Consider the following 25,443-nt stretch of genomic DNA (forward strand, 5'->3'; position numbering starts at 1 on the left):
AGCTCCTCCAATCAGGGAGGATACCCCAGCAGCTCCTCCAGTCAGGGAGGATACCCCAGCAGCTCCTCCAGTCAGAGAGGATACCCCAGCAGCTCCTCCAATCAGAGAGGATACCCCATCAGCTCTTCCAAGTCAGGGGCCAGTCAGGCTGACAGCCACCAGGACTACTTGATAGTAGACCATCTCCAGTCCCCCCTTCGCATGCAGACATCTCCCATGGACCCCTTTACCTACCAACAGGTACTGTAAGCTACAGCCATGCATGTTAACACAGACACTCAGACACACAACAAACTTTATATTGTAAAGATAATTTGTTCCCTTTCAGTAAACTCTGTACAATACAGCTATTGGGAGTTTACGCGCAAGCACCCTCTACTGAAGAACAATAGAATCATGCCTGACAAGGCCAATGAACACCGTACCTCACTTGAAGCCCCGCCTTCTACAGGTGATAAACTCGAGGCATGAATTCCTCCCTTCAATTCTTCCTGCTCTTCACCTGGACCTAAACAGAACAATTCACACATTTCTTGAACAAACATTTAGAACAAAATATATTTATCAGGCTTTAAGGGAGGGCATGCTCATCCTTCTGCATGTTGTGTGTTAAAGTTTGGTAACTATACTGATCAAAAATATCAACGCAACATGTAAAGTGTTGTTTCGTGAGCTGAAATTTAAAAAATCCCAGAATTTTCCTATAGGCCAAAATATTATTATTTTGTTAAAAAAAATGTTTACATCCCTGTTAGTGAGCATTTCTCCTTTGCCAAGATAATCCATCCACCTGACAGGTGTGGCATATGATCGAAGGAATCTTGAAGCGTGGAATCCGATTGGTCAGACCAGCGTTAGATAGACCTAAGCACGGGCGCTTCCTGTTTTAGTTTCTGCCTATAAGAGGGGAGCAACAAGATGGAGTCATGGTCAGACTTGCCAAAAGGAGGGCGGGGGAGGGCCTTGTATGCATTGCGGAAGTTAGAGTAGCAATGGTCGAGCGTGTTAATCGCTCGTGTACAGCAATCGATATGCTGATAGGATTTAGGGAGCCTTGTTCTAAAAGTTGCTTTGTTATAATCCCCAGCTACAATAAATGCAGCCTCAGGATATATGGTTTCTACTTTGCATAAAGTCCAGTGAAGTTCCTTGATGGCCATCTTAGTATCCACTTGCGGGGGGAAATACACGGCTGTAACGATAACCGAGGAGAGTTGTCTTGGGATATTAAACGGTCGACATTTGATTGTGAGGAACTCTAGGTCAGGTTAACAAAGGACTTGAGTGCCTGTATGTTGTTACAATTACACCACGAGTCGTTAATCATGAAACACCCACCCTTCTTCTTACATGGAGAGATGCTTATTCCTGTTGGCGCAATGCACTGAAAATCCCGTTGGCTGTATGGACTCCGACAGCATGTCCCCAGCTAGCCATGCTTCCATGAAACAGAGTATGTTACAATCCCGGATATCTCTCTGAGTTTCAGAGATCAAATCAAATCATAGTTTGCGCCGAATACAACAGGTGAAATACAGTGGAATGCTTACTTACAGGCTCTAACCAACAGTGCAAAAAAGGTATTAGGTGAACAATAGGTAAGTAAAGAAATAAAAAACAACAGTAACAAGACAGTGAAAAATAACAGTAGCGAGGCTATAAAAGTAGCGAAGCTACATACAGACAGTCGGGCTAGTTGAGGTAGTATGTAGTATGGACATGTAGAGATGGCCAGTATATTAATGTTTTTCCGATGTTAGCAAGTTATGGATTTCATTAACCTTATTTTGAAAGCTACCTATATTAATATGGGCTATTCTTAGCCCTTTCCTGGGTAGCTTATCAGAGATCGACATGGAGAGAAAAAAACTAAGTACAATTAAAAACATTGTTGAGCTAATATTCAGTCAATCAGGTGTGTGTGTGTGTTTGGACTAAACAGCTACAAGCCCGGAACTATCCACGGTACCAGACACAAGGGCTAACCACGTCGCGGGCTGTGTTCACACTGTCAATGAAACCTGGCTAGCTTGATAGCTAGCTTTATAGCTAGCAGCTAGGCTAGCTGCTTCGCCAAGCAACAGCTCTTCAGACTTTAGGGTTTGGCAGTATCGCGGGATATACAGCAACGGTCCCAGCAACTGAGGTTAACTGCGTCACGGGATCTGAATTAAACAGGTAGGCTGGTAAACAAGTTCAGCATGTGTTGTGCTCTGATGACGTGTGACCTGTTACACACTACCCTGCTGTGGATGTAGCATGGGAATCCCTGGCTTCCGCTCATTGAGACGAGTAGCTGCACGCTTATCAGTGGAGTGGCCATCCTCCCCCAGCGGCGGAAGGAATCCAGGTTTGGTGGGAAATCGCTGCCACTGGTGCTAGCCACAGTCAAGCGCTGCTTGCCTCTCTTTCCAGACTTCATCGATTAGATGACCTGGGCCCAAGCTAATGTTGCATGGGTATTCCCATTTCATGGATGTGGAGGGCATGGAGGGTGCGGGGCTTGTCCATATGCCTCCGGTGGATGGGAAACTAGCTGGCTACCTAGTCCCATTGGTTAACAAAGCGATGGTTAACCCCAACCCGTCACTCCCGAATAAGCACTGTCATTTTTCGGGGGGCGCAGCTTGACAATGTGTACCAGGCCCAGGGGCGTGGCAGCCCGGTCCCTGAACATACAGTCGCAATGCTGCAGGTTTACCAGACTGAGTTGTTGGCTGACCTGGCAACAGTTCTGGCTGCTGGGGAGCCCCACACAAAGCTCCTAGATGAGATTTGTGCTACGGTCGATTTCATCATGTCCTGTTCACCGTCTCAGCGCTTTGGGAAAAGCATGGGCGCTACCGTGGTGGCGCAGCGGCACATTTGGTTGACTTTGTCGCAGGTGCCAGAGAGAGACTGGCAGTTGTACTTGGATGAGCTCATTTTCTCCTACGGGGTTGTTTGGTTCGGCCCTGGAATCTATGCAGTCTCATTCTGAGGAAAAAATAAGTAGGAGGCGGTGCTGCATGTCCTCTTTCCTCGGTGCTGAGCGTCTTTGTTCTTCGGTGCTGAGCATCCTCTATCCTCGGTTCCTTGTTTTTTTCCTCAGTGATGCGCGTCCTCTTTCCTCGGTGCTGATCGTCTTCTTTCCTTGGTGCTGATCATCTTCTTTCCTCGGTTCCTTGTTTTTTTCCTCAGTGATGCGCGTCCTCTTTCCTCGGTGCTGCAAGTCTTCTTTCCTCAGTGCTGCCTAGTCCTCTTTCCTCGGTGCTGCGCGTCCTCTTTCCTCGGTGCTGCGCGTCCTCTTTCCTCGGTGCTGTGCGTCCTCTTTCCTCGGTGCTACGCATCTTCTTTCGACCGGTGCTGTGCATCTTCTTACCTTGCTACTGCTGCGGCCTCATCTTCTAGAGTGTCTGCAGACAGAGGCCCGATGGCTAAGCTGGCTTCCCAAGCTTCTGGGTCCACCCCCATGTCTGCTCCTGCAACTAGGTTGCTTGCCACAGGTGTCATTTTACTCCCAAGGCTGAAGGAAAAGCTGGTCCATCTGTGGTGGAAATTCAAAAAGGCATGAAAATAACAATTCTCCCAGTTCACAAGGTAGTGTTCCACCCCTTCAGATGGCACTTCACTGGAGACTCGCTGTGCACATGCACAGTGTCTCCCTTGATTAGGCAAACAGCAACATTGAGGTACAGGCTAAAATTCGTTGTGCATCACCTATGTTTTTACAGTATCACTGAGGCCTCAGAGACAGTTTTAGGTAGGATAATTCTCCAGAAGCAATGGTTCCTATGTTAGAGGCCCAGGACAGCTTGTACACCCGGGATCTCCTGGTTCCCAACAGGGGCCGGACTTTGCGCCCCTGTTTTGACCTGCATGCCCTAAACAAGCACCTAAGGGTCTACAAATTCAGAATGCTCATGAACAGCCGGTTGTTACAGCCCGTGCGATTGGTTCACCTCCATCGTCCTGAAGGATGCATACTTTCATGGGGCTATATATCCCCCTCCCCATAACAGAAAATTCCTGAGGTTCCATTTTGATGCTGTAGCCTACAATTTTCTGGTCCTCCCTTTTGGGCTGTCCCTCTTGCCTCGCATTTTCACCAAAGTTGTGGAGGTGGATTTGACAACTATGCCGTGTCTGGGGTATAGGATATTGGACTACCTGGACGATTGGCTGGTGGCAGCGGAGTCGAGGGAGCAGGTGATGTTACACACAGCTGGTTTCCCATGTTCAGTCTCTGGGTTTCAAAGGGAATCAAGAGAAGAGCGGTTTGACTCAATCCCAACGCATTCCGTTTCTGGGTTTAGAGTCAGTCGAGAATCGTGCGTTCTTGTCCCCGCATATAGCTTGGGTTAGGGTTAGGGTTAGGGTTAGGGTTAGGGTTAGGGTTACTTCAGGTGTCCCCGTCATGTCTACAGGCTCTAGCTCGGTGGACGGACCAATGCGGCTGTTGTCCCTGGGGACCCCTATGAGTCAAGTTACATCCCGCAAGGTGATCACGACAGATGCATCCCCCCCGAGGATGGGGTGCACTGTGCGAGTGCAGCTCAATTCGGGGGTTGTGGACAGTGTCGCAGACCGCACTGCACATCAATTACCTGGAGCTGTTGGCAGTTTACACTGTCGGCTGTTTTTGACCCGAGTGCTCCACTGGGAATGGATACTCTCGCGCACTATGGACCCTCTTTTACACATTTCTCCCTGTGGAACTGATTCAGCCCACACTGATGAGTCGGAAGGGCTTGTTGCTGATGCTTGTTACTCCCCGTTGGCCCAAACAACCTTGGTTCATGGAGATAATCTGCCTTTTATCACTCTGTTATTGTCACGCCCTGACCTTAGAGAGACTTTTAATGTCTCTATTTTGGTTTGGTCACGGTGTGATTTGAGGTGGGCATTCTATGTTCTGATTTCTATGTTTTTGTATTTCTATGTGTTGGCCGGGTATGGTTCTCAATCAGGGACAGCTGTCTATCGTTGTCTCTGATTGGGAATCATACTTAGGCAGCCTTTTCCTCTTTTGTCATTGTGGGAAGTTATCTTTGTTAGTGGCACTATAGCCCTCTGAAGCTTCACGGTCGTTTATTTTGTTTCTTGTTTTGTTGGCGACATTATATAATAAAAGGAAATGTACGCTCACCACGCTGCACTTTGGTCTCCTTCCGACGACGGCCGTGACAGAACTTCCCACCACCAAAGGACCAAGCAGCGTGGAGCAGGGATCCCGGGAGAAGAGAGAATGGAGGACATCTTGGACATGGGAGGAGGTTATGGCAGGGGACAAGACCCTGCCATGGAAACAGGCTGAAGTAGCGAGGGAGGAACGACTTCGCTACCATGAGTCACGGCAACGGAGCAGGCACGAGAGGTCAGGTTGGAGACCTGAGCCAACTCCCAGTGCTTACCGGAGGGAGCGTCGTACTGGTCAGGCACTGGGTTATACGGTGGAGCGCACGGTGTCTCCAGTGCGCGTTCATAGCCCGGTGCGCTACATTCCAGCTCCCCGCATTGGACGGGCTAGAGTGAGCATCCAGCCAGGACGGAAGGTGCCGGCTCAGTGCATCTGGCCTCCAGTGTGTCTCCACGGCCCAGGATATCCTGCGCCGGCTCTGCGCACTGTGTCTCCGGTGCGTCTGCACAGCCCAGTGCGTCCTGTGCCAGCGCCCCGCATCTGCTGGGAGAAAATAACCATCCAGCCAGGACGCTCGAGACCATCCAGCCAGGACGCTCGAGACCTCCAGTGCGCCTCCACGGCCCAGTGTATCCTGTGCCTGCCCCCAGAACCAGTTCTCCTGTATGTCTCCCCAGCCTGGTGAGTCCTGTGCCTGCCCCCAGACCCAGGCCTCCTGTATGTCTCCCCAGCCTGGTGAGTCCTGTGGCAGCTCCACGCACCAGGCTGCCAGTATGTCTCCTCAGTCCGTTGAGACCTGTTCCAGCTCCACGGAGGAAGCCTCCAGTGATGATCCATGGCACGAAGCCTCCAGTGATGATCCATGGCACGAAGCCTTCAGTGATGATCCATGGCACGAAGCCTTCAGTGATGATCCATGGCACGAAGCCTCCATTGATGATCCATGGCACAAAGCCTTCAGTGATGATCCATGGCACGAAGCCTCCAGTGATGATCCATGGCATGAAGCCTCCAGTGATGATCCATGGCACGAAGCCTTCAGTGATGATCCATGGCACGAAGCCTCCAGTGATGATCCATGGCAAGAAGCCTCCAGTGATGATCCATGGCACAAAGCCTCCAGTGATGATCCATGGCACGAAGCCTCCAACGACGGCCTCCAGTCCAGAGCCTCCAGCGAAGGCCTCCAGTCCGGAACCTCCAGCGACGGTCTCCAGTCCGGAGCCTCCAGCGACGGTCCCCAGTCCGGGGCCCGCTACGACGGCCTCCAGTCCAGAGCCTCCAGCGAAGGCCTCCAGTCCGGAACCTCCAGCGACGGTCTCCAGTCCGGAGCCTCCAGCGACGGTCCCCAGTCCGGGGCCCGCTACGAGGGTCCCCAGTCCGGAGTCTCCAGCGACGGTCTCCAGTCCGGAGTCTCCAGCGACGGTCTCCAGTCCGGAGCCTCCAGCGACGGTCTCCAGTCCGAAGCCTCCAGCGACGGTCCCCAGTCCGGGGCCCGCAACGAGGGTCCCCAGTCCGGGGCCCGCAACGAGGGTCCCCAGTCAGGGGCCCGCAACGAAATGTACGCTCACCACGCTGCACTTTGGTCTCCTTTCGACGACGGCCGTGACAGTTATGGAAGTACAAAGAATGGCTATAAAGCATATGGCATAAATACATTTGATTGATTGGTTTATAAATACATTTGATTGATTGGTTTATAAATACATTTGATTGATTGGTTTATAAATACATTTGATTGATTGGTTTATAAGTACATTTGATTGATCCTTCCATTACATAGTTAGTTCAATCATTGAAGTTGCCATATTCAAATCACAGTGTCACCAGCAAAGCACCCCCACATCATCACACCTCCTCCTCCATGCTTCACGGTGGGAACCACACATGCGGAGATCATCCGTTCACCTACTCTGCATCTCACAAAGACAAGGAGGTTGGAACCAAAAATCTCTAATTTGGACTCATCAGACAAAAGGACAGATTTCCACTGGTCTATTGTCCATTGCTCGTGTTCTTGGCCCAAGCAAGTATTTTCTTATTATTGGTGTCCTTTAGTAGTGGTTTATTTGCAGCAATTCGACCATGAAGGCCTGATTCCCGCAGTCTCCTCTGAACAGCTGATGTTGAGATGTGTCTGTACTTATTTATTTATTTATTTATTTGGGCTAGCAGCACCATATCACCAGGGAACATTCTGAGTATGTGTAAATGTACTTGGTGAATAAAGGGGATTCTGATTCCCTCCATCAGGGAACAGGAGTTATAGTCATAACTGTACATTTGCAATGACTTACCTGGCTACAAGTAAAGGTTTAATGTATGAAATCACTCACTCACGCACACACACAAACACGCACGGCTGGATGTGCGCACACAAACACACATACACTTGTCCTCATCCGTAAACCATCTCTCTGTGTATTACAGCACAGATACCAGGAAGATATGGAGCGCTCCCTCCACCAGGGAGGAGGAGTCTACGCAGGGATTCGTCCTTCCTCCAGATACCAACAAGCCAAACAGAGAGAGAGAGACCGTCAACTGCTGCAGGACGTCATCTCCCTCTATCTGTCCTCTTCCCCTGCACAGCCCTCATTCCGCCACCGCGGGGCAGCAGCCCTGCCAGCCCCACCCTACTACGAGGAACCGGAGCTGCCTCTGGACTATGTAGAGGACTACAGTCTGACAGAGCTGGCTATGGCTAGAGCCAGACAACAGCAGCAACAGCAGCAGCTTCCACAGGGGGACTACAGCTCTCTGGCTGGGCTGGATGGTGAGTTAGTGGATCTGCTGTCTTAATGTTAGTCCACCACTGGGCTGGATGGTGAGTTAGTGGAACTGCTGTCTTAATGTTAGTCCACCACTGGGCTGGATGGTGAGTTAGTGGATCTGCTGTCTTAATGTTAGTCCACCACTGGGCTGGATGGTGAGTTAGTGGAACTGCTGTCTTAATGTAACTCCACCACTGGGCTGGATGGTGAGTTAGTGGATCTGCTGTCTTAATGTTAGTCCACCACTGGGCTGGATGGTGAGTTAGTGGATCTGCTGTCTTAATGTTAGTCCACCACTGGGCTGGATGGTGAGTTAGTGGATCTGCTGTCTTAATGTTAGTCCACCACTGGGCTGGATGGTGAGTTAGTGGATCTGCTGTCTTAATGTTAGTCCACCACTGGGCTGGATGGTGAGTTAGTGGATCTGCTGTCTTAATGTTAGTCCACCACTGGGCTGGATGGTGAGTTAGTGGAGCTGCTGTCTAAATGTAACTCCACCACTGGGCTGGATGGTGAGCTAGTGGAACTGCTGTCTTAATGTTAGTCCACCACTGGGCTGGATGGTGAGTTAGTAGAACTGCTGTCTTAATGTTAGTCCACCACTGGGCTGGATGGTGAGTTTTAGTGGAACTGCTGTCTTAATGTGACTCCACCACTGGGCTGGATGGTGAGTTAGTGGAACTGCTGTCTTAATGTGACTCCACCACTGGGCTGGATGGTGAGTTAGTGGAACTGCTGTCTTAATGTGACTCCACCACTGGGCTGGATGGTGAGTTAGTGGAGCTGCTGTCTTAATGTAACTCCACCACTGGGCTGGATGGTGAGTTAGTGGAACTGCTGTCTTAATGTTAGTCCACCACTGGGCTGGATGGTGAGTTAGTGGAACTGCTGTCTTAATGTGACTCCACCACTGGGCTGGATGGTGAGTTAGTGGAACTGCTGTCTTAATGTGACTCCACCACTGGGCTGGATGGTGAGTTAGTGGATCTGCTGTCTTAATGTTAGTCCACCACTGGGCTGGATGGTGAGTTAGTGGAACTGCTGTCTTAATGTGACTCCACCACTGGGCTGGATGGTGAGTTAGTGGAGCTGCTGTCTTAATGTAACTCCACCACTGGGCTGGATGGTGAGTTAGTGGAACTGCTGTCTTAATGTTAGTCCACCACTGGGCTGGATGGTGAGTTAGTAGAACTGCTGTCTTAATGTTAGTCCACCACTGGGCTGGATGGTGAGTTAGTGGATCTGCTGTCTTAATGTAACTCCACCACTGGGCTGGATGGTGAGTTAGTGGAACTGCTGTCTTAATGTAACTCCACCACTGGGCTGGATGGTGAGTTAGTGGATCTGCTGTCTTAATGTTAGTCCACCACTGGGCTGGATGGTGAGTTAGTGGAACTGCTGTCTTAATGTAACTCCACCACTGGGCTGGATGGTGAGTTAGTGGATCTGCTGTCTTAAATCATGCAACAATTAACTCATGAATAACATGCGGCACCTCAGAAGCATTAGTTTATATAGAGCGGCTATCTCCCAAATCCACTCTTAAAGATCTGAAGATCTTTTATATCAATAGCGGTCATGAATTATTCTTTACCTTGTTAGTCTCATTCCAAACGTCATAAAATTCTTGCTCATCTGCACGAACCCTAGTGTCCATAATGAATCAGCGATATACAAATTATTTATTTACTAACTAAATAAATAATCACAGAAATACGTAACAAACAAACAGTAGATATTGGTTACTAACAATGATAGGAAAGTCCCTAGTGGACTAAACAAAAACAGTTTGGTTATAACATGATAGATTCAGAGAGGAAAGGGGGGGCGGAGGAAGACAAAGGAACGTGGGTCTCTATCTATTCTTGCATAAATATGAATACATATGCACTTTAACAATCGCTCGTTCGGATGAAGGAATGTAATCAGTATTTACGATTGAGCTGGTGATGCGAGGCTCTGGTTTGCCCAGTCGAGGTCGCCATTGTCCCTTTGTAGATTCTGCCGGGTCGTCGTGGAGTGAGATGTTCATCTCACTTGCGGTCTTCTGCATCGGTCAATGTTTTTACTAGATTTGCTACCTTTACAGCTGCAGTCTGTTAGGCTGTAATCTAGGAATCACTTCCTCTTGAGAGATCAATAGTTCAGAGTTCATACCATTTCAAGTGTGGAGCAGGCTCTCACGTTTTCTGTTCTGTAGAGTTGAAATTAGATTTAGCCCTTTCATAAAACTGCCCCCTCCTAACAGGAGAGGGGGGTGGGGGGTTCACGTCTCTGCTAGAGGGCTAGCGTCATGACACAGTGACGGGCTGTTAAGTTAAAACCAGGACTAGAATTGAGGTGGTATGAGAGGGTATGCCATGGGCCTACCTTTTATTCAAGAAAATTGAGAAAGAAAACCACAAGGTCTACCCATTGTTAGCTTAATATTTTTCAGAATATAAAACAGATCCAATTACATAAAGTGATTTATAACAGCGCTTTAGTCCACAATGCTTTATGCTAGAAACAAAGTCATGGGAAAGACGTGACTCCGATGCATATGGGGATATCATTGTTTAGTTTCTTAGACATTCAGAGGCTGAGCTACAACCTTCTATAGCCAAGGAGACAAAACATTAACTTTGCTTGGAAAGTAATCTAATTCTGTCAATATCAATTGATTAAGCTGTTCACTTTCTGTGACAGCTTTTAAGGATACACGTGTTACTTCTCTTGTTGGGCTAAGCCACTGAAGATGAGTAGCCAGCAGTTAAAGCTTACATTTTTCTGTGTCTGTAGGCCTGGGGTGGAAAGGGAGGCCTTCTGTCTGGGGTGGAAAGGGAGGCCTACTGTCTGGGGTGGAAAGGTAGGACTACTGTCTGGGGTGGAAAGAGAGGCCTACTGTCTGGGATGGAAAGGTAGGCCTACTGTCTGGGGTGGAAAGAGAGGCCTACTGTCTGGGGTAGAAAGGTAGGCCTACTGTCTGGGGTGGAAAGGTAGACCTACTGTCTGGGGTAGAAAGAGAGACCTACTGTCTGGGGTGGAAAGATAGACCTACTCTGTCTGGGGTGGAAAGGTAGACCTACTGTCAGGGGTGGAAAGGTAGGACTACTGTCTGGGGTGGAAAGAGAGGCCTACTGTCTGGGGTGGAAAGGTAGACCTACTGTCTGGGGTGGAAAGGTAGGCCTACTGTCTGGGGTGGAAAGGTAGACCTACTGTCTGGGGTGGAAAGGTAGACCTACTGTCTGGGGTGGAAAGGTAGATCTACTGTCTGGGGTGGAAAGGTAGGACTACTGTCTGGGGTAGAAAGGTAGGTCTACTGTCTAGGGTGGAAAGGTAGGCCTACTGTCTGGGGTGGAAAGGGAGGCCTACTGTCTGGGGTGAAAAGGTATGTCTACTGTCTGGGGTAGAAAGGTAGGCCTACTGTCTGGGGTAGAAAGGTAGGCCTACTGTCTGGGGTGGAAAGGGAGGCCTACTGTCTGGGGTGAAAAGGTATGTCTACTGTCTGGGGTAGAAAGGTAGGCCTACTGTCTGGGGTAGAAAGGTAGGCCTACTGTCTGGGGTGGAAAGGTAGGTCTACTGTCTGGGGTGGAAAGGTAGGTCTACTGTCTGGGGTGGAAAGGTAGGCCTACTGTCTGGGGTAGAAAGGTAGGTCTACTGTCTGGGGTGGAAAGGTAAGACTACTGTCTGGGGTGGAAAGGTAGGTCTACTGTCTGGGGTGGAAAGGTAGACCTAATGTCTGGGGTGGAAAGGTAGCTCTTCTGTCTGGGGTGGAAAGGTAGGCCTACTGTCTGGGGTGGAAAGGGAGGCCTAATGTCTGGGGTGGAAAGGTAGACCTAATGTCTGGGGTGGAAAGGTACCTCTTCTGTCTGGGGTGGAAAGGTAGGCCTACTGTCTGGGGTAGAAAGGGAGGCCTAATGTCTGGGGTGGAAAGGTAGTCCTACTCTCTGGGGTGGAAAGGTAGGCCTACTGTCTGGGGTGGAAAGGTAGGACTACTGTCTGGGGTGGAAAGGTAGGCCTACTGTCTGGGGTGGAAAGGTAGGACTACTGTCTGGGGTGGAAAGGTAGGCCTACTGTCTGGGGTGGAAAGGTAGGACTACTGTCTGGGGTAGAAAAGTAGGTCTACTGTCTGGGGTGGAAAAGTAGGTCTACTGTCTGGGGTGGAAAGGTAGGCCTACTGTCTGGGGTAGAAAGGTAGACCTACTGTCTGGGGTGGAAAGGTGGGTTGACTGTCTGGACAAAGAACAGTTTCTAAAACTGCATTGTCTCGTGTGTCTACTTATTAAAAGAATGTAAAACTACAGTGCAGTCTCAGGCCTACTAACAGTGGTAGTCTACACAGTTCAAAGCAAACAGCCTGGTCTCATAGACTAGATGTAACATAGTCAACTAAAATCCGGGACTCTCCACTTAGTATGATATGTTTGGTATAGTTACATAAGACAGGTAGTTACTTAAGGCAAAAATGAAAGTAGGGTGGTTGGTCAGGGTGGGTGTATAACACAAACATCTAGCATTGGTCAGGGTGGGTGGTTGGTTGGTCAGGGTGAGTGGTTGGTTGGTCAGGGTGGGTGGTTGGTTGGTCAAGGTGAGTGGTTGGTTGGTCAGGGTGAGTGGTTGGTTGGTCAGGGTGGGTATATAACGCAAACATCTAGCATTCCAAACGTTGCAAGTTTGAATCTCATCACGGATAATTTTAGCTAATTAGCAACTTTTTGACAACTTACTGCTTTTTTAGCTTTACGCAACAAGAATATAAACCCAACATGCAACAAGATTTTACTGAGTTACACTTCATATAAGGAAATCAGTCAATTTCAATAAACTCATTAGGCTCTAATCTATGGATTTCACATGACTTGGCAGGGGTGCAGCCATGGGTGGGTCTGGATCCCCAGTGGGTGGGCCTATGCCCTTCCAGACCCACCCATGGCTGCACCCCTGCCAAGTCATGTGAAATCCGTAGATATCAATGAGTGACCATAGATTTCATGTGAAATCCAGCCAATCACAATGAGTTTTTCCTTACTAAAGGGCTTTATTACAGACAGAAATACTCCTCGTGGCCAGAAAAGGTTTTCATGTCTACTCCTGCCGCCCCGCTTCGGCACTCGATGTCGCAGGTCTACTAACCACCGGTCCTGGCAACCCACATTGCGCACACCTGGCAACCCACATTGCGCACACCTGCTCCCCATCGTTAAGCACACCCGCTCCCCATCGTTAAGCACACCCGCTCCCCATCGTTAAGCACACCCGCTCCCCATCGTTAAGCACACCCGCTCCCCATCGTTAAGCACACCTGCTCCCCATCGTTAAGCACACCTGCTCCCCATCGTTAAGCACACCTGATCCCCATCGTTAAGCACACCTGCTCCCATCATTAAGCACACCTGCTCCCCATCGTTAAGCACACCTGCTCCCCATCGTTAAGCACACCCGCTCCCCATCGTTAAGCACACCCGCTCCCCATCGTTAAGCACACCCGCTCCCCATCGTTAAGCACACCCGCTCCCCATCGTTAAGCACACCCGCTCCCCATCGTTAAGCACACCCGCTCCCCATCGTTAAGCACACCCGCTCCCCATCGTTAAGCACACCCGCTCCCCATCGTTAAGCACACCTGCTCCCCATCGTTAAGCACACCTGCTCCCCATCGTTAAGCACACCTGCTCCCCATCATTAAGCACACCTGCTCCCCATCATTAAACACACCTGCTCCCCATTGTTAAGCACATCTGCTCCCCATCGTTAAGCACACCTGCTCCCCATCGTTAAGCACACCTGGACTTCATCACCACCCTGATTACTCTCCTTTCATATAGCCCTCAGTAGCCTCAGTCATCAGGAAGTATTGTTTTTGGTTAGGTTCAGTACGCTGCTCCTGTTTTGTACTATCGTCATGACAACGTGTATTATGTATTGTGTTTATTCATAAAGTAATGTTTTACTGAAAACGTTTAAAATTACAGTAGGCTATTCAGATGTATTTACAGTAGCTTAAAAAATGTAAATGAGAGAGGTGAACCGTCTGTTGTAGCATTAAACTGGAACTAATTGAAATAGTTTATCTATTATATCATATGTTACAATTCGTATGATATGTTACGATTTTGTTAAACGTACAAATCGCAACGCATTTGCTAAATGTACAGTATGTTATGAATTTGCAAAACGTATGATATGTTACGAATTGTAATTTGTTGTGGGTAAAGTTAGATAGGTGGCTAATGTTAGCTGGGCTAGGGGTTAAGTTTAGGAGTTAAGTGAAAGGGTTAGGGTTAGGGGAAGGGTTATCTAACATACTAAGTACAGTAGTTTCAAAGTAGCTAAAAAAGTAGTAAGTTGTTGAAAGTTGCTTTAGCAACTGGTATACAGTACATGGTATGAAGTTGCTTTACCTTAGCTAAAATGCTAAAGTTGTTAATTAGCTAAAATGCTAAAGTTGTTAATTAGCTAAAATGCTAACGTTGTTAATTAGCTAAAATGCTAAAGTTGTTAATTAGCTAAAATGCTAACGTTGTTAATTAGCTTAAATGCTAAAGTTGTTATTTAGCTAAAATGCTAAAGTTGTCCTTGATGAGATTTGAACTCACAACCTTTGGGTTACAAGATGTTTGAGGTAGACACCCATCCATTCACCTTGACCAACCAGCTGGTTATTGTTTTTTGCCTTAAATTACCATTTGTCTTATGTAACCACACCATCACAGACAGAAAAGTTGAGGAATTTATTCTGGAAGGATCATGAACATTTGAATAGGAAAGAGATGCCTAGGGCTATTTTTTATTATTTTAGATTATTATTATTATTTTAGAATGCAAAGATACAAGGAAATGGATCTCCACCCTTCTCACTAATGGCAAATAATGACATGTTGTTATTATATTTTGTTATGAGTAAGCGTGTCGTCATAGCCTCCATTAGGCTACTTTATCTGCTTGCAATGCAATACTTCAACATTTTACATTTACATTTTAATTAGTGCACTCATTTTAGCGAGGTGGGACAACCACATATCAGTCATAGTAAGTACATTTTACTACTTACTACTATTTTATTACTCAGTAAAGTAGTTATCAGTCAAGTGTTAGTTCACGAAAGGGGAGGGATTATTTAAGATACTCTTTGAAGAGGTTCCAGATGTTGAATGCGAGCTTCGACTGGAAGCCAGTGGAGTGTGTGGAGGAGCGAGGTGACATGGGTGAACTTGGGAATGTTGAACACCAGGCGGGCTGCAGCATTCTGGATAAGTTGCAGGGGTTTGATGACCCAGCCAACAGAGAGTTGCAGTAGTCCCGACGGGTGATGAAAAGTGCCTGGATTAGGACCTGCGCCACTTCCTGTGTGATGTAGGGTTGTACTCTACGGATGTTGTAGAGCATGAACCTACAGGAGTGAGTCACTACTTTGATATTTGCAGAGAACGACAGGGTATTGTCCAGGGTCATGTCAAGGTTGTTTGCACTCTAGGAGGGGGACACCGTAGAGTTGTGAACTGTGAAAGAGAGGTCTTTGAGCAGGCAGGCCTTCCCCGGGAGGAAGAGCAGCTCTGTCTTCTCGAGGTTGAGCTTGAAGTGGTGGACCCACATCCAAGTTGAGATGTCTGCCAGTCACACAGAGATGCGTGTCGCCATCTGAGTGTCAGAAGTGTGGAAGGAGAAAAGTAGTTGAGTGTCATCCTCATAGCAGTGATAGGAGAGACCATGAGAGGATATGACAGAGCTGAGTGACTTGGTCTACAGAGAGAAGAGGAGAGGTCCATCCTCATAGCAGTGATAGGAGAGACCATGTGAGGATATGACAGAGCTGAGTGACTTGGTGTATAGAGAGAAGAGGAGAGGTCCATCCTCATAGCAGTGATAGGAGAGACCATGAGAGGATATGACAGAGCTGAATGACTTGGTCTATAGAGAGAAGAGGAGAGGTCCATCCTCATAGCAGTGATAGGAGAGACCATGAGAGGATATGATGGAGCTGAGTGACCTGGTGTATAGAGAGAAGAGGAGAGGATAGGTCCATCCTCATAGCAGTGATAGGAGAGACCATGTGAGGATATGACAGAGCTGAATGACTTGGTCTATAGAGAGAAGAGGAGAGGTCCATCCTCATAGCAGTGATAGGAGAGACCATGAGAGGATATGATGGAGCTGAGTGACCTGGTGTATAGAGAGAAGAGGAGAGGATAGGTCCATCCTCATAGCAGTGATAGGAGAGACCATGTGAGGATATGACAGAGCTGAATGACTTGGTCTATAGAGAGAAGAGGAGAGGTCCATCCTCATAGCAGTGATAGGAGAGACCATGAGAGGATATGATGGAGCTGAGTGACCTGGTGTATAGAGAGAAGAGGAGAGGATAGGTCCATCCTCATAGCAGTGATAGGAGAGACCATGTGAGGATATGACAGAGCTGAATGACTTGGTCTATAGAGAGAAGAGGAGAGGTCCATCCTCATAGCAGTGATAGGAGAGACCATGAGAGGATATGATGGAGCTGAGTGACCTGGTGTATAGAGAGAAGAGGAGAGGATAGGGCCATCCTCATAGCAGTGATAGGAGACACCATGTGAGGATATGACAGAGCTGAGTGACTTGGTCTACAGAGAGAAGAGGAGAGGTCCATCCTCATAGCAGTGAGAGGAGAGGAGAGGAGAGGAGAGGAGAGGAGAGGAGAGGAGAGGAGAGGAGAGGAGAGGAGAGGAGAGGAGAGGAGAGGAGAGGAGAGGAGAGGAGAGGAGAGGAGAGGAGAGGAGAGGAGAGGAGAGGCCTGTGGTACACCAGTAGTGAGAGTACGTGGTGCAGAACCAGATCCCCGCCTCTCTCACCTCAACCACTAGAAAACTTTGCTTATACTTGGTATAAAGTTTGCGGGGAGCTCAGCACGTTCTCACTTCAAAGTTCAGTTTTTTATAAATGCCAACTTTTAAATGAAAACTAGCGCACGCATTTTGGGGTATATTTAGTATGTATTCAAATGTTATAAATCCGTCCCCTGGTGGACTCATGTCTCTGTAGACTCCATCTAGCAGAGGACACCAGCTACAGTGTATATATCTATGTTAGCTCATACTGATCAGTGTTGGGGAAGCTACTCTGAAAATATAGTTTACCAAGCTACCGATTACTTCCCACTGGAAGAAGTTAAGCTATACTAAAGCTACCCGTTAGAAAAAATATAGTTTACTAAACTAAAGTTACTTTGAAACAAGTAGTTCCACTATATCCTACAAACTACTTTGTGAAAAATGATCATATCCAAATCTGAAATATCCAAGACTACAAATTGCAAGAACAGATCCCTCTGGAGTCAGATCTTAACAGAATGTGTAATTTAGTCTATTAAACACAAAGCTAAGATTCAAGTGAGAATTAGGCCGGTTTGATGCCAAAAAAAAGAAAGATAATGGTTTTCTACTTTACCCATATTTTATCTTCTTTTTGCTAAATAAGTAGTGTGTAGTTCCAGTAGTTAGCTACACCGCTACATGGTAAAACAGTAGTGTGTAGTTCCAGGAGTTAGCTACACCGCTACATGGTAAAACAGTAGTGTGTAGTTCCAGTAGTTAGCTACACCGCTACATGGTAAAACAGTAGTGTGTAGTTCCAGTAGTTAGCTACACCGCTACATGGTAAAACAGTAGTGTGTAGTTCCAGTAGTTAGCTACACCGCTACATGGTAAAACAGTAGTGTGTAGTTCCAGTAGTTAGCTACACCGCTACATGGTAAAACTGTAGTGTGTAGTTCCAGTAGTTAGCTACACCGCTACATGGTAAAACAGTAGTGTGTAGTTCCAGTAGTTAGCTACACCGCCACATGGTAAAACAGTAGTGTGTAGTTCCAGTAGTTAGCTACACCGCTACATGGTAAAACAGTAGTGTGTAGTTCCAGTAGTTAGCTACACCGCTACATGGTAAAACAGTAGTGTGTAGTTCCAGTAGTTAGCTACACCGCTACATGGTAAAACTGTAGTGTGTAGTTCCAGTAGTTAGCTACACCGCTACATGGTAAAACAGTAGTGTGTAGTTCCAGTAGTTAGCTACACCGCTACATGGTAAAACAGTAGTGTGTAGTTCCAGTAGTTAGCTACACCGCTACATGGTAAAACAGTAGTGTGTAGTTCCAGTAGTTAGCTACACCGCCACATGGTAAAACAGTAGTGTGTAGTTCCAGTAGTTAGCTACACCGCTACATGGTAAAACTGTAGTGTGTAGTTCCAGTAGTTAGCTACACCGCTACATGGTAAAACAGTAGTGTGTAGTTCCAGTAGTTAGCTACACCGCTACATGGTAAAACAGTAGTGTGTAGTTCCAGTAGTTAGCTACACCGCTACATGGTAAAACTGTAGTGTGTAGTTCCAGTAGTTAGCTACACCGCTACATGGTAAAACAGTAGTGTGTAGTTCCAGTAGTTAGCTACACCGCTACATGGTAAAACAGTAGTGTGTAGTTCCAGTAGTTAGCTACACCGCTACATGGTAAAACAGTAGTGTGTAGTTCCAGTAGTTAGCTACACCGCTACATGGTAAAACAGTAGTGTGTAGTTCCAGTAGTTAGCTACACCGCTACATGGTAAAACAGCAGTGTAGTTCCAGTAGTTAGCTACACCGCTACATGGTAAAACAGTAGTGTGTAGTTCCAGTAGTTAGCTACACCGCTAGATGGTAAAACAGTAGTGTGTAGTTCCAGTAGTTAGCTACACCGCTACACGGTAAAACAGTAGTGTGTAGTTCCAGCAGTTAGCTACACCGCTACATGGTAAAACGTAATTAACTACTGAAAACACTGCCAAGATTTGAATTGACTTAATCTACCACCCAAGAGACAACAAAATGTAACTAAATTACTATTTAAACTACATGTAGTTCACTACTCCCCAACACTGACATAGTCTCCTGTCTGTGTAGAGTCTATCCTACAGCGTATGGTGGAGACCCTGGAGAGGTACGGTATTGACCCTAGAGAGCTGACCCCCCAGCAGCTCTACAGACTGGCTGTGGTGCTGCAGCTGATGCAGGCTGAGGACCAGGACAACATAGGTACTACTTACAACACATTGTAGTCATCAAATAAATTATACAGATAACTTCATTTCTTCGCCTCCCAGTCTCTCCTTTTCATTGAATTTACAGCAACCTGGTCTCAGAGCATTTTTGTATGTAAGTCACTCCACATTTCGTATTATATGTTACGTTTAATTTGGTATGTATTCATTTGTGGATGTCCATCACACATTTCGTATGATATGTTACGTTTAATTTGGTATGTATTCATTTGTGGATGTCCATCACACATTTCGTATGATATGTTACTAATTACAATTCATATTATATGTAATGAATTTGCAAAATGTACAATATGTTACGAATTTGGTCAATGTACAATATGTTATAAATTTGCAAAAATGTTTGCTATGCTACGACTTCTAGCTAAGTGGCTAACGTTTACTAGCTTGCGAACGTTAGCTAGGCTAGGGGTTAGGGTTAGGAGTTAGAGTTAAGGTTACGATTAAGTTTAGGAGTTAGGTTAAAGGGTTATGGTTAAGGTTAGGGGAAGGGTTATCTAAAAGGGTTAAGGTAAGGGGAAGGGTTAGCTAACATGCTAAGTAGTTGCAAAGTAGCTAAAAAAAATAGTAAGTAGTTTAAAGTTGCTAATTAGCTAAAATGCTAAAGTTGTAAGTGATGAGATTCAAACTCGCAACTGTTGGGTTGTTAGACATTCACGTTACCCATCCACCCCGACCAACCTCAAGTAACCATCTGTCTTATGTAATCATACAAAAACGTAACATATTGTAATGAAACAGGCAGGGAGCAGGTCTCGAACCCTCGACCTTCTAGCCCGAAGTCCGGCGCGCTATCGACTGTGCCGCAAAAGCATGCTCGTGCGGCAGAGTCGATTTCCGCGCTTATAAACCCAGGGTCGTTACACTATCATAACAAATGGAGTGCCTTCGGATTTACATACAGAATCATACAAAATGCTCTGAGACCAGGTTGGTATACAAAATGACCTGTGAAGTGCTGTGCCCACATACCACAGCACACGGTTACCCTTTTCACCTTGTTGGACCATCCTAATCTCACGAGCTGCCAGGATGGTATATCAGGGCAGTCCTTTTCAACACAGTTCGTGTAAACTATGGTGGGCTTGCCTCACAAGGCTAGCTCAGTACATCTTGGTTTGGCACGATATGTGTGAAAAGGGGTATATCTGTCTGCACACAGGAAGGCATAAAAATAAAAATCTTGACCAAGACTTGGCATCTATAAGGTCTTATTTATGCATACATAAATTAATTTTAATACCAATGAATGAATACATTACATGAGTCATTTCCTAAACTCCATCTGCCTTGCTAAAAACTTCTTTATATTGCTCTCTCTCTTGTTTTTCAGATCCACTTGCCGATGATCCAAAGGTATGTTCAGATTAGACAGGAGTATGTACGGTACATAAAGGACATCAAATGTCATGTGACAAAAAATATGTTGTTTACTGTAACATAATGACCGTATAACCATTATCTTCATGTCTGTCCTCCTCCTCCCACTCCTCCTTCTCTATTTCCTCATCTTCCTCTTCCTCCTCCTCCATTTCCTCCTCCTCCACCTCTGCCTCCTCCTTCTCCCCCCTCGTCTTCCTCATCTTCATCTTCCTCCTCCATTTCCTCCTCCTCTGCCTCCTCCTTCTCCTCCTCATCTTCATCTTCCTTCCTCCTTCGCCTCCTCCTCCTCCTCTGCCTCTTCCTCCTCTTCCTCTTCATCTTCCCTCCACCTCCTCCTCCTCCTCCTCCTCTACACAGACGCAGCAGGTTCTTAAAAGCAGTGACACAGTGCCCAAAAAGGGAGAGAAAGCTCCCGTCCTTGTCCCCCGTCCCTCCTCTGCCCCAGGGCCCAAGGTGGTCCCTACCCTGGCCCCAGCTGCCACTAGTCCCCCCCTCACAGCACCTCTAGGGGGCAGCGTGATAGCCAAGGACTCCTCTGTCTCTGTGGAGGATGTGAAAGGGAAGGTGAAAAGCTCCAATGTCCCAGCAGGGCTACCAGCTGCTGAGGGGGGAACAGCAGCCAGGGAGGAGTACGGATACATCGTCACTAACCAGAGGTCAGTTCTTGTAACTTACTGTATGAATATCTAGTTTTACCTCTCATAGTACCTAATACAGGCTGGACTGGGTCTTCCTGTTACAAATGGATATGACTTACATTAAATGTATCTATGCCTGAGTCCCTTGTATCATTAGCTCGTCAATGCCGGATGGCAAGGTTTTATGCTATGATGTTGAGTCTAGACTCTAAGGTCACATGATGTGATGTTGAGTCTAGACTCTAAGGTCACATGCTGTGATGTTGAGACTCTAAGGTCACATGCTGTGATGTTGAGTCTAGACTCTAAGGTCACATGCTGTAATGTTGAGTCTAGACTCTAAGGTCACATGCTGTGATGTTTAGTCTAGACTCTAAGGTCATATGCTGTGATGTTGTCTAGACTCTAAGGTCACATGCTGTGATGTTGAGTCTAGACTCTAAGGTCATATGCTGTGATGTTGAGTCTAGACTCTAAGGTCATATGCTGTGATGTTGAGTCTAGACTCTAAGGTCATATGCTGTGATGTTGAGTCTAGACTCTAAGGTCATATGCTGTGATGTTGAGTCTAGACTCTAAGGTCATATGCTGTGATGTTGAGTCTAGACTCTAAGGTCACATGCTGTGATGTTGAGTCTAGACTCTAAGGTCACATGCTGTGATGTTGAGTCTAGACTCTAAGGTCACATGCTGTGATGTTGAGTCTAGACTCTAAGGTTATATGCTGTGATGTTGAGTCTGGACTCTAAGGTCATATGCTGTGATGTTGTCTAGACTCTAAGGTCACATGCTGTGATGTTGAGTCTGGACTCTAAGGTCACATGCTGTGATGTTGAGCCTAGACTCTAAGGTCATATGCTGTGATGTTGAGCCTAGACTCTAAGGTCACATGCTGTGATGTTGAGTCTAGACTCTAAGGTCACATGCTGAGATGTTGAGTCTAGACTCTAAGGTCACATGCTGTGATGTTGAGACTCTAAGGTCACATGCTGTGATGTTGAGCCTAGACTCTAAGGTCATATGCTGTGATGTTGAGTCTAGACTCTAAGGTCACATGCTGTGATGTTGAGCCTAGACTCTATGGTCACATGCTGAGATGTTGAGCCTAGACTCTAAGGTTATATGCTGTGATGTTGAGTCTGGACTCTAAGGTCATATGCTGTGATGTTGTCTAGACTCTAAGGTCATATGCTGTGATGTTGAGCCTAGACTCTAAGGTCACATGCATGTTGATGAATGTGTTGATTGTGTGTTGTTGTTGTTGTTGATGTTGTTATTGTTCCCCAGTCCTCTCAGTCTGTATAATGGGGTGAAGCTACTGGGCGTACTGGCAGAGAGGATCCACCTGACTACCAGCAGCTTCATCAACATCAGGTAATGCACTGTGTGTGTGTGTGTGTGTGTGTGTGTGTGTGTGTGTGTGTGTGTGTGTGTGTGTGTGTGTGTGTGTGTGTGTGTGTGTGTGTGTGTGTGTGTGTGTGTGTGTGTGTGTGTGTGTGTGTGTGTGTGTGTGTGTGTGTGTGTGTGTGTGAGCTAATCGACTCATGTTGTTCCTCCAGTGTGGTGGGTCCTGCCCTGACGTTCAGGATCAGGCAGAACCCTCAGAACATGAGTGCAGACGATATGGCTGAGAAGGCTGGTGAGAACCTCTCTCTCTCTCTCTGTGTCTCTCTCCTCTCTGTCTCTGTCTCTGTCTCTGTCTCTGTCTCTGTCTCTCTCTCTCTTTCTGTCTCTGTCTCTCTTTCTGTCTCTTTCTCTCTCTCTCTAGTGAAATAGACAATAAACAGAAGTGAAATAAAAAATAAAAATGAACAGTAAACATTACACTCACAGAAGTTCCAAAAGAATAAAGACATTTCAAATGGCATATTATGTCAATATATAGTGTTGGAACGATGTGCAAATAGGTAAAGTACAAAAGGGAAAATAAATAAACATAAATATGGGTTGTATTTACAATGGTGTTTGTTCTTCACTGGTTGCCCTTTTCTTGTGGCAACATGTCACAAATCTTGCTGCTATGATGGCACACTGTGGTATTTCACCCAGTAGATACGCTAGTTTATCAAAATCGGGTTTGTTTTCAAATTCTTTGTAATCTGAGGGAAATATGTGTCTCTAATATGGTCATACATTTGGCAGGAGGTTAGGAAGTGCAGCTCAGTTTCCACCTCATTCTGTGGGCAGTGTTGCACATAGCCTGTCTTCTCTTGAGAGCCATGTCTGCCTACGGCGGCCTTTCTCAATAGCAAGGCTATGCTCACTGAGTGTGTACATAGTCAAATCTTTCCTTAAGTTTGGGTCAGTCACAGTGGTCAGGTATTCTGGCGCTGTGTACTCTCTGTTTAGGGCCAAATAGCATTCTAGTGTGCTATGTTTTTGTAAATTCTTTCCAATGTGCCAAGTAATTATCTTTTTGTTTTCTCATGATTTGGTTGGGTCTAATTGTGTTGCTGTCCTGGGGCTCTGTGGGGTGTGTTTGTGTTTGTGAACAGAGCCCCAGAACCAGCTTGCTTAGGGGACTCTTCTCCAGGTTCATCTCTCTGTAGGTGATGGCTTTGTTATGGAAGGTTTGGGAATCGCTTCCTTTTAGGTGGTTGTAGAATTTAACGGCTCTTTTCTGTATTTTGATAATTAGCGGGTATCGGCCTAATTCTGCTCTGCATGCATTATTTGGTGTTCTACGTTGTACACTGAGGATATTTTTGCAACATTCTGCATGCAGAGTCTCAATTTGGTGTTTGTCCCATTTTGTAAATTCTTGGTTGTTGAGCGGACCCCAGACCTCACAACCATAAAGGGCAATGGGTTCTATAACTGATTCAAGTATTTTTAGCCAGATCCTAATTGGTATGTCAAACTTTATGTTCCTTTTGATGGCGTAAAAGGCCTTGCCTTGTCTCTCAGATCGTTCACAGCTTTGTGGAAGTTACCTGTGGCGCTGATGTTTAGGTCGAGGTATGTATAGTTTTTTGTGTGCTCTAGGGCAACGGTGTCTAGATGGAATTTCTATTTGTTGTCCTGGCAACTGGACCTTTTTTGGAACACCATTATTTTTGTCTTCCTGAGATGTACTCTCAGGGCCCAGGTCTGACAGAATCTGTGCAGAAAATCTAGGTGCTGCTGTAGACCCTCCTTGGTTGGGGACAGAAGCACCAGATCATCAGCAAGCAGTAGACATTTGACTTCAGATTCTAGTAGGGTGAGGCCGGGTGCTGCAGACTGTTCTAGTGCCCTCGCCAATTCGTTGATATATATGTGGAAGAGGGTGGGGCTCAAGCTTCATCCCTGTCTCACTCCACAGCCCTGTGGAAAGAAATACGTGTGTTTTTTAACCGCACACTTGTTGTTTGTGTACATGGATTTTATGTCGTATGTTTTTCCCCCTAACACCACTTTCCATCAATTTGCAGCAGCTCAAATTGAGTCAAAATATATTATTTATTCAACAAAGCATGAGAAGATTTTGCCTTTGTTTTGGTTTGTTTATTTGTCAATTAGGGTGTGCAGGGTGAAAACGTGGTCTGTCGTATGGTAGTTTGGTAAAAAAACAATTTGACATTTGCTCAGTACATTGTTTTCACTGAGGAAATGTACGAGTCTGCTGTTAATGATAACGCAGAGGATTTTCCCAAGGTTGCTGTTGACGCATATCCTACGGTAATTATTGGGGTCAAATTTGTCTCCACTTTTGTGGATTGGGGTGATCAGTCCTTGGTTCCAAATATTGGGGAAGATGCCAGAGCTGAGGATGATGTTAAAGCGTTTAAGTTTAGCCAATTTGTGGTCTGTATATTTTATAATTTCATTTAGGATACCATCAACACCACAGGCTTTTTTGGTTTGGATGGTTTGTATTTTGTCCTGTAGTTCATTCAATGTAATTGGATAATCCAGTGGGTTCTGGATAGATATCTTTAATAGTTGATTCTAAGATGTTTATTTGAATCTCTTGCTCGATCTCTCTCTCGTTCTCTCACACTCTCGATCTGTCTGTCTTTATCTCTCTCTCTGTCTCTCTCTCTCCTTTCTCTGTCTGTCTTCATCTATCTCTCTGTCTTTCTCTCTCTGTGTCTTAATCTGTCTCTCTCTCCTTTCTCTGTCATCCATATTAACACCATGCTCTGGATCCCAGCACAGATTAAAGCTCTGTACAAGAGGGAAAGAAAGACTGAACCATTCTTCTTCTCAGCAGTCAGAAGCTGTTGTTCTCAGAGACACAGCCTAACGGTGTCCATCTATTAATTGACTCTGGTGAACTTGTAGTCCAATATACTTCTCATAGGACCAATCCTTTATCTATAAAAATGTCCCTAAGCCTACCAGAGATATTCTTATTTCGTTCCGTCGTCTGACTGTGGCTATACTCCAGCTGAATGTAAAGGTTGGGCGTCTGGCTGGGTTGAAGGATATGAGTGTCTATGTGAACATTTCCATGATTCCAGAGAAGAACTCACAATGCCTTTCACTCTGACCCTCCGT

General features: G+C 46.3%; 1 protein-coding gene across 1 annotated transcript in view; it reads left to right on the top strand.

Annotated features, from left to right (window-relative positions):
• LOC120042986 (receptor-type tyrosine-protein phosphatase N2-like) overlaps positions 1 to 25,443 on the top strand; it is a gene marked incomplete at its 5' end in the record, with an annotated part of 69,156 nt that overhangs the window by 43,481 nt on the left and 232 nt on the right. The window contains 7 exons of the mRNA XM_038987709.1: positions 63 to 240; positions 7,562 to 7,895; positions 18,783 to 18,914; positions 20,274 to 20,296; positions 20,681 to 20,979; positions 22,249 to 22,335; positions 22,521 to 22,600. Coding sequence (XP_038843637.1) covers positions 63 to 240; positions 7,562 to 7,895; positions 18,783 to 18,914; positions 20,274 to 20,296; positions 20,681 to 20,979; positions 22,249 to 22,335; positions 22,521 to 22,600 — 1,133 coding nt within the window. The remainder of the gene's footprint in view (positions 1 to 62; positions 241 to 7,561; positions 7,896 to 18,782; positions 18,915 to 20,273; positions 20,297 to 20,680; positions 20,980 to 22,248; positions 22,336 to 22,520; positions 22,601 to 25,443) is intronic.

This window comes from Salvelinus namaycush, unplaced genomic scaffold (assembly GCF_016432855.1).
Source record: "Salvelinus namaycush isolate Seneca unplaced genomic scaffold, SaNama_1.0 Scaffold823, whole genome shotgun sequence".
Taxonomy (NCBI): domain Eukaryota; kingdom Metazoa; phylum Chordata; class Actinopteri; order Salmoniformes; family Salmonidae; genus Salvelinus; species Salvelinus namaycush.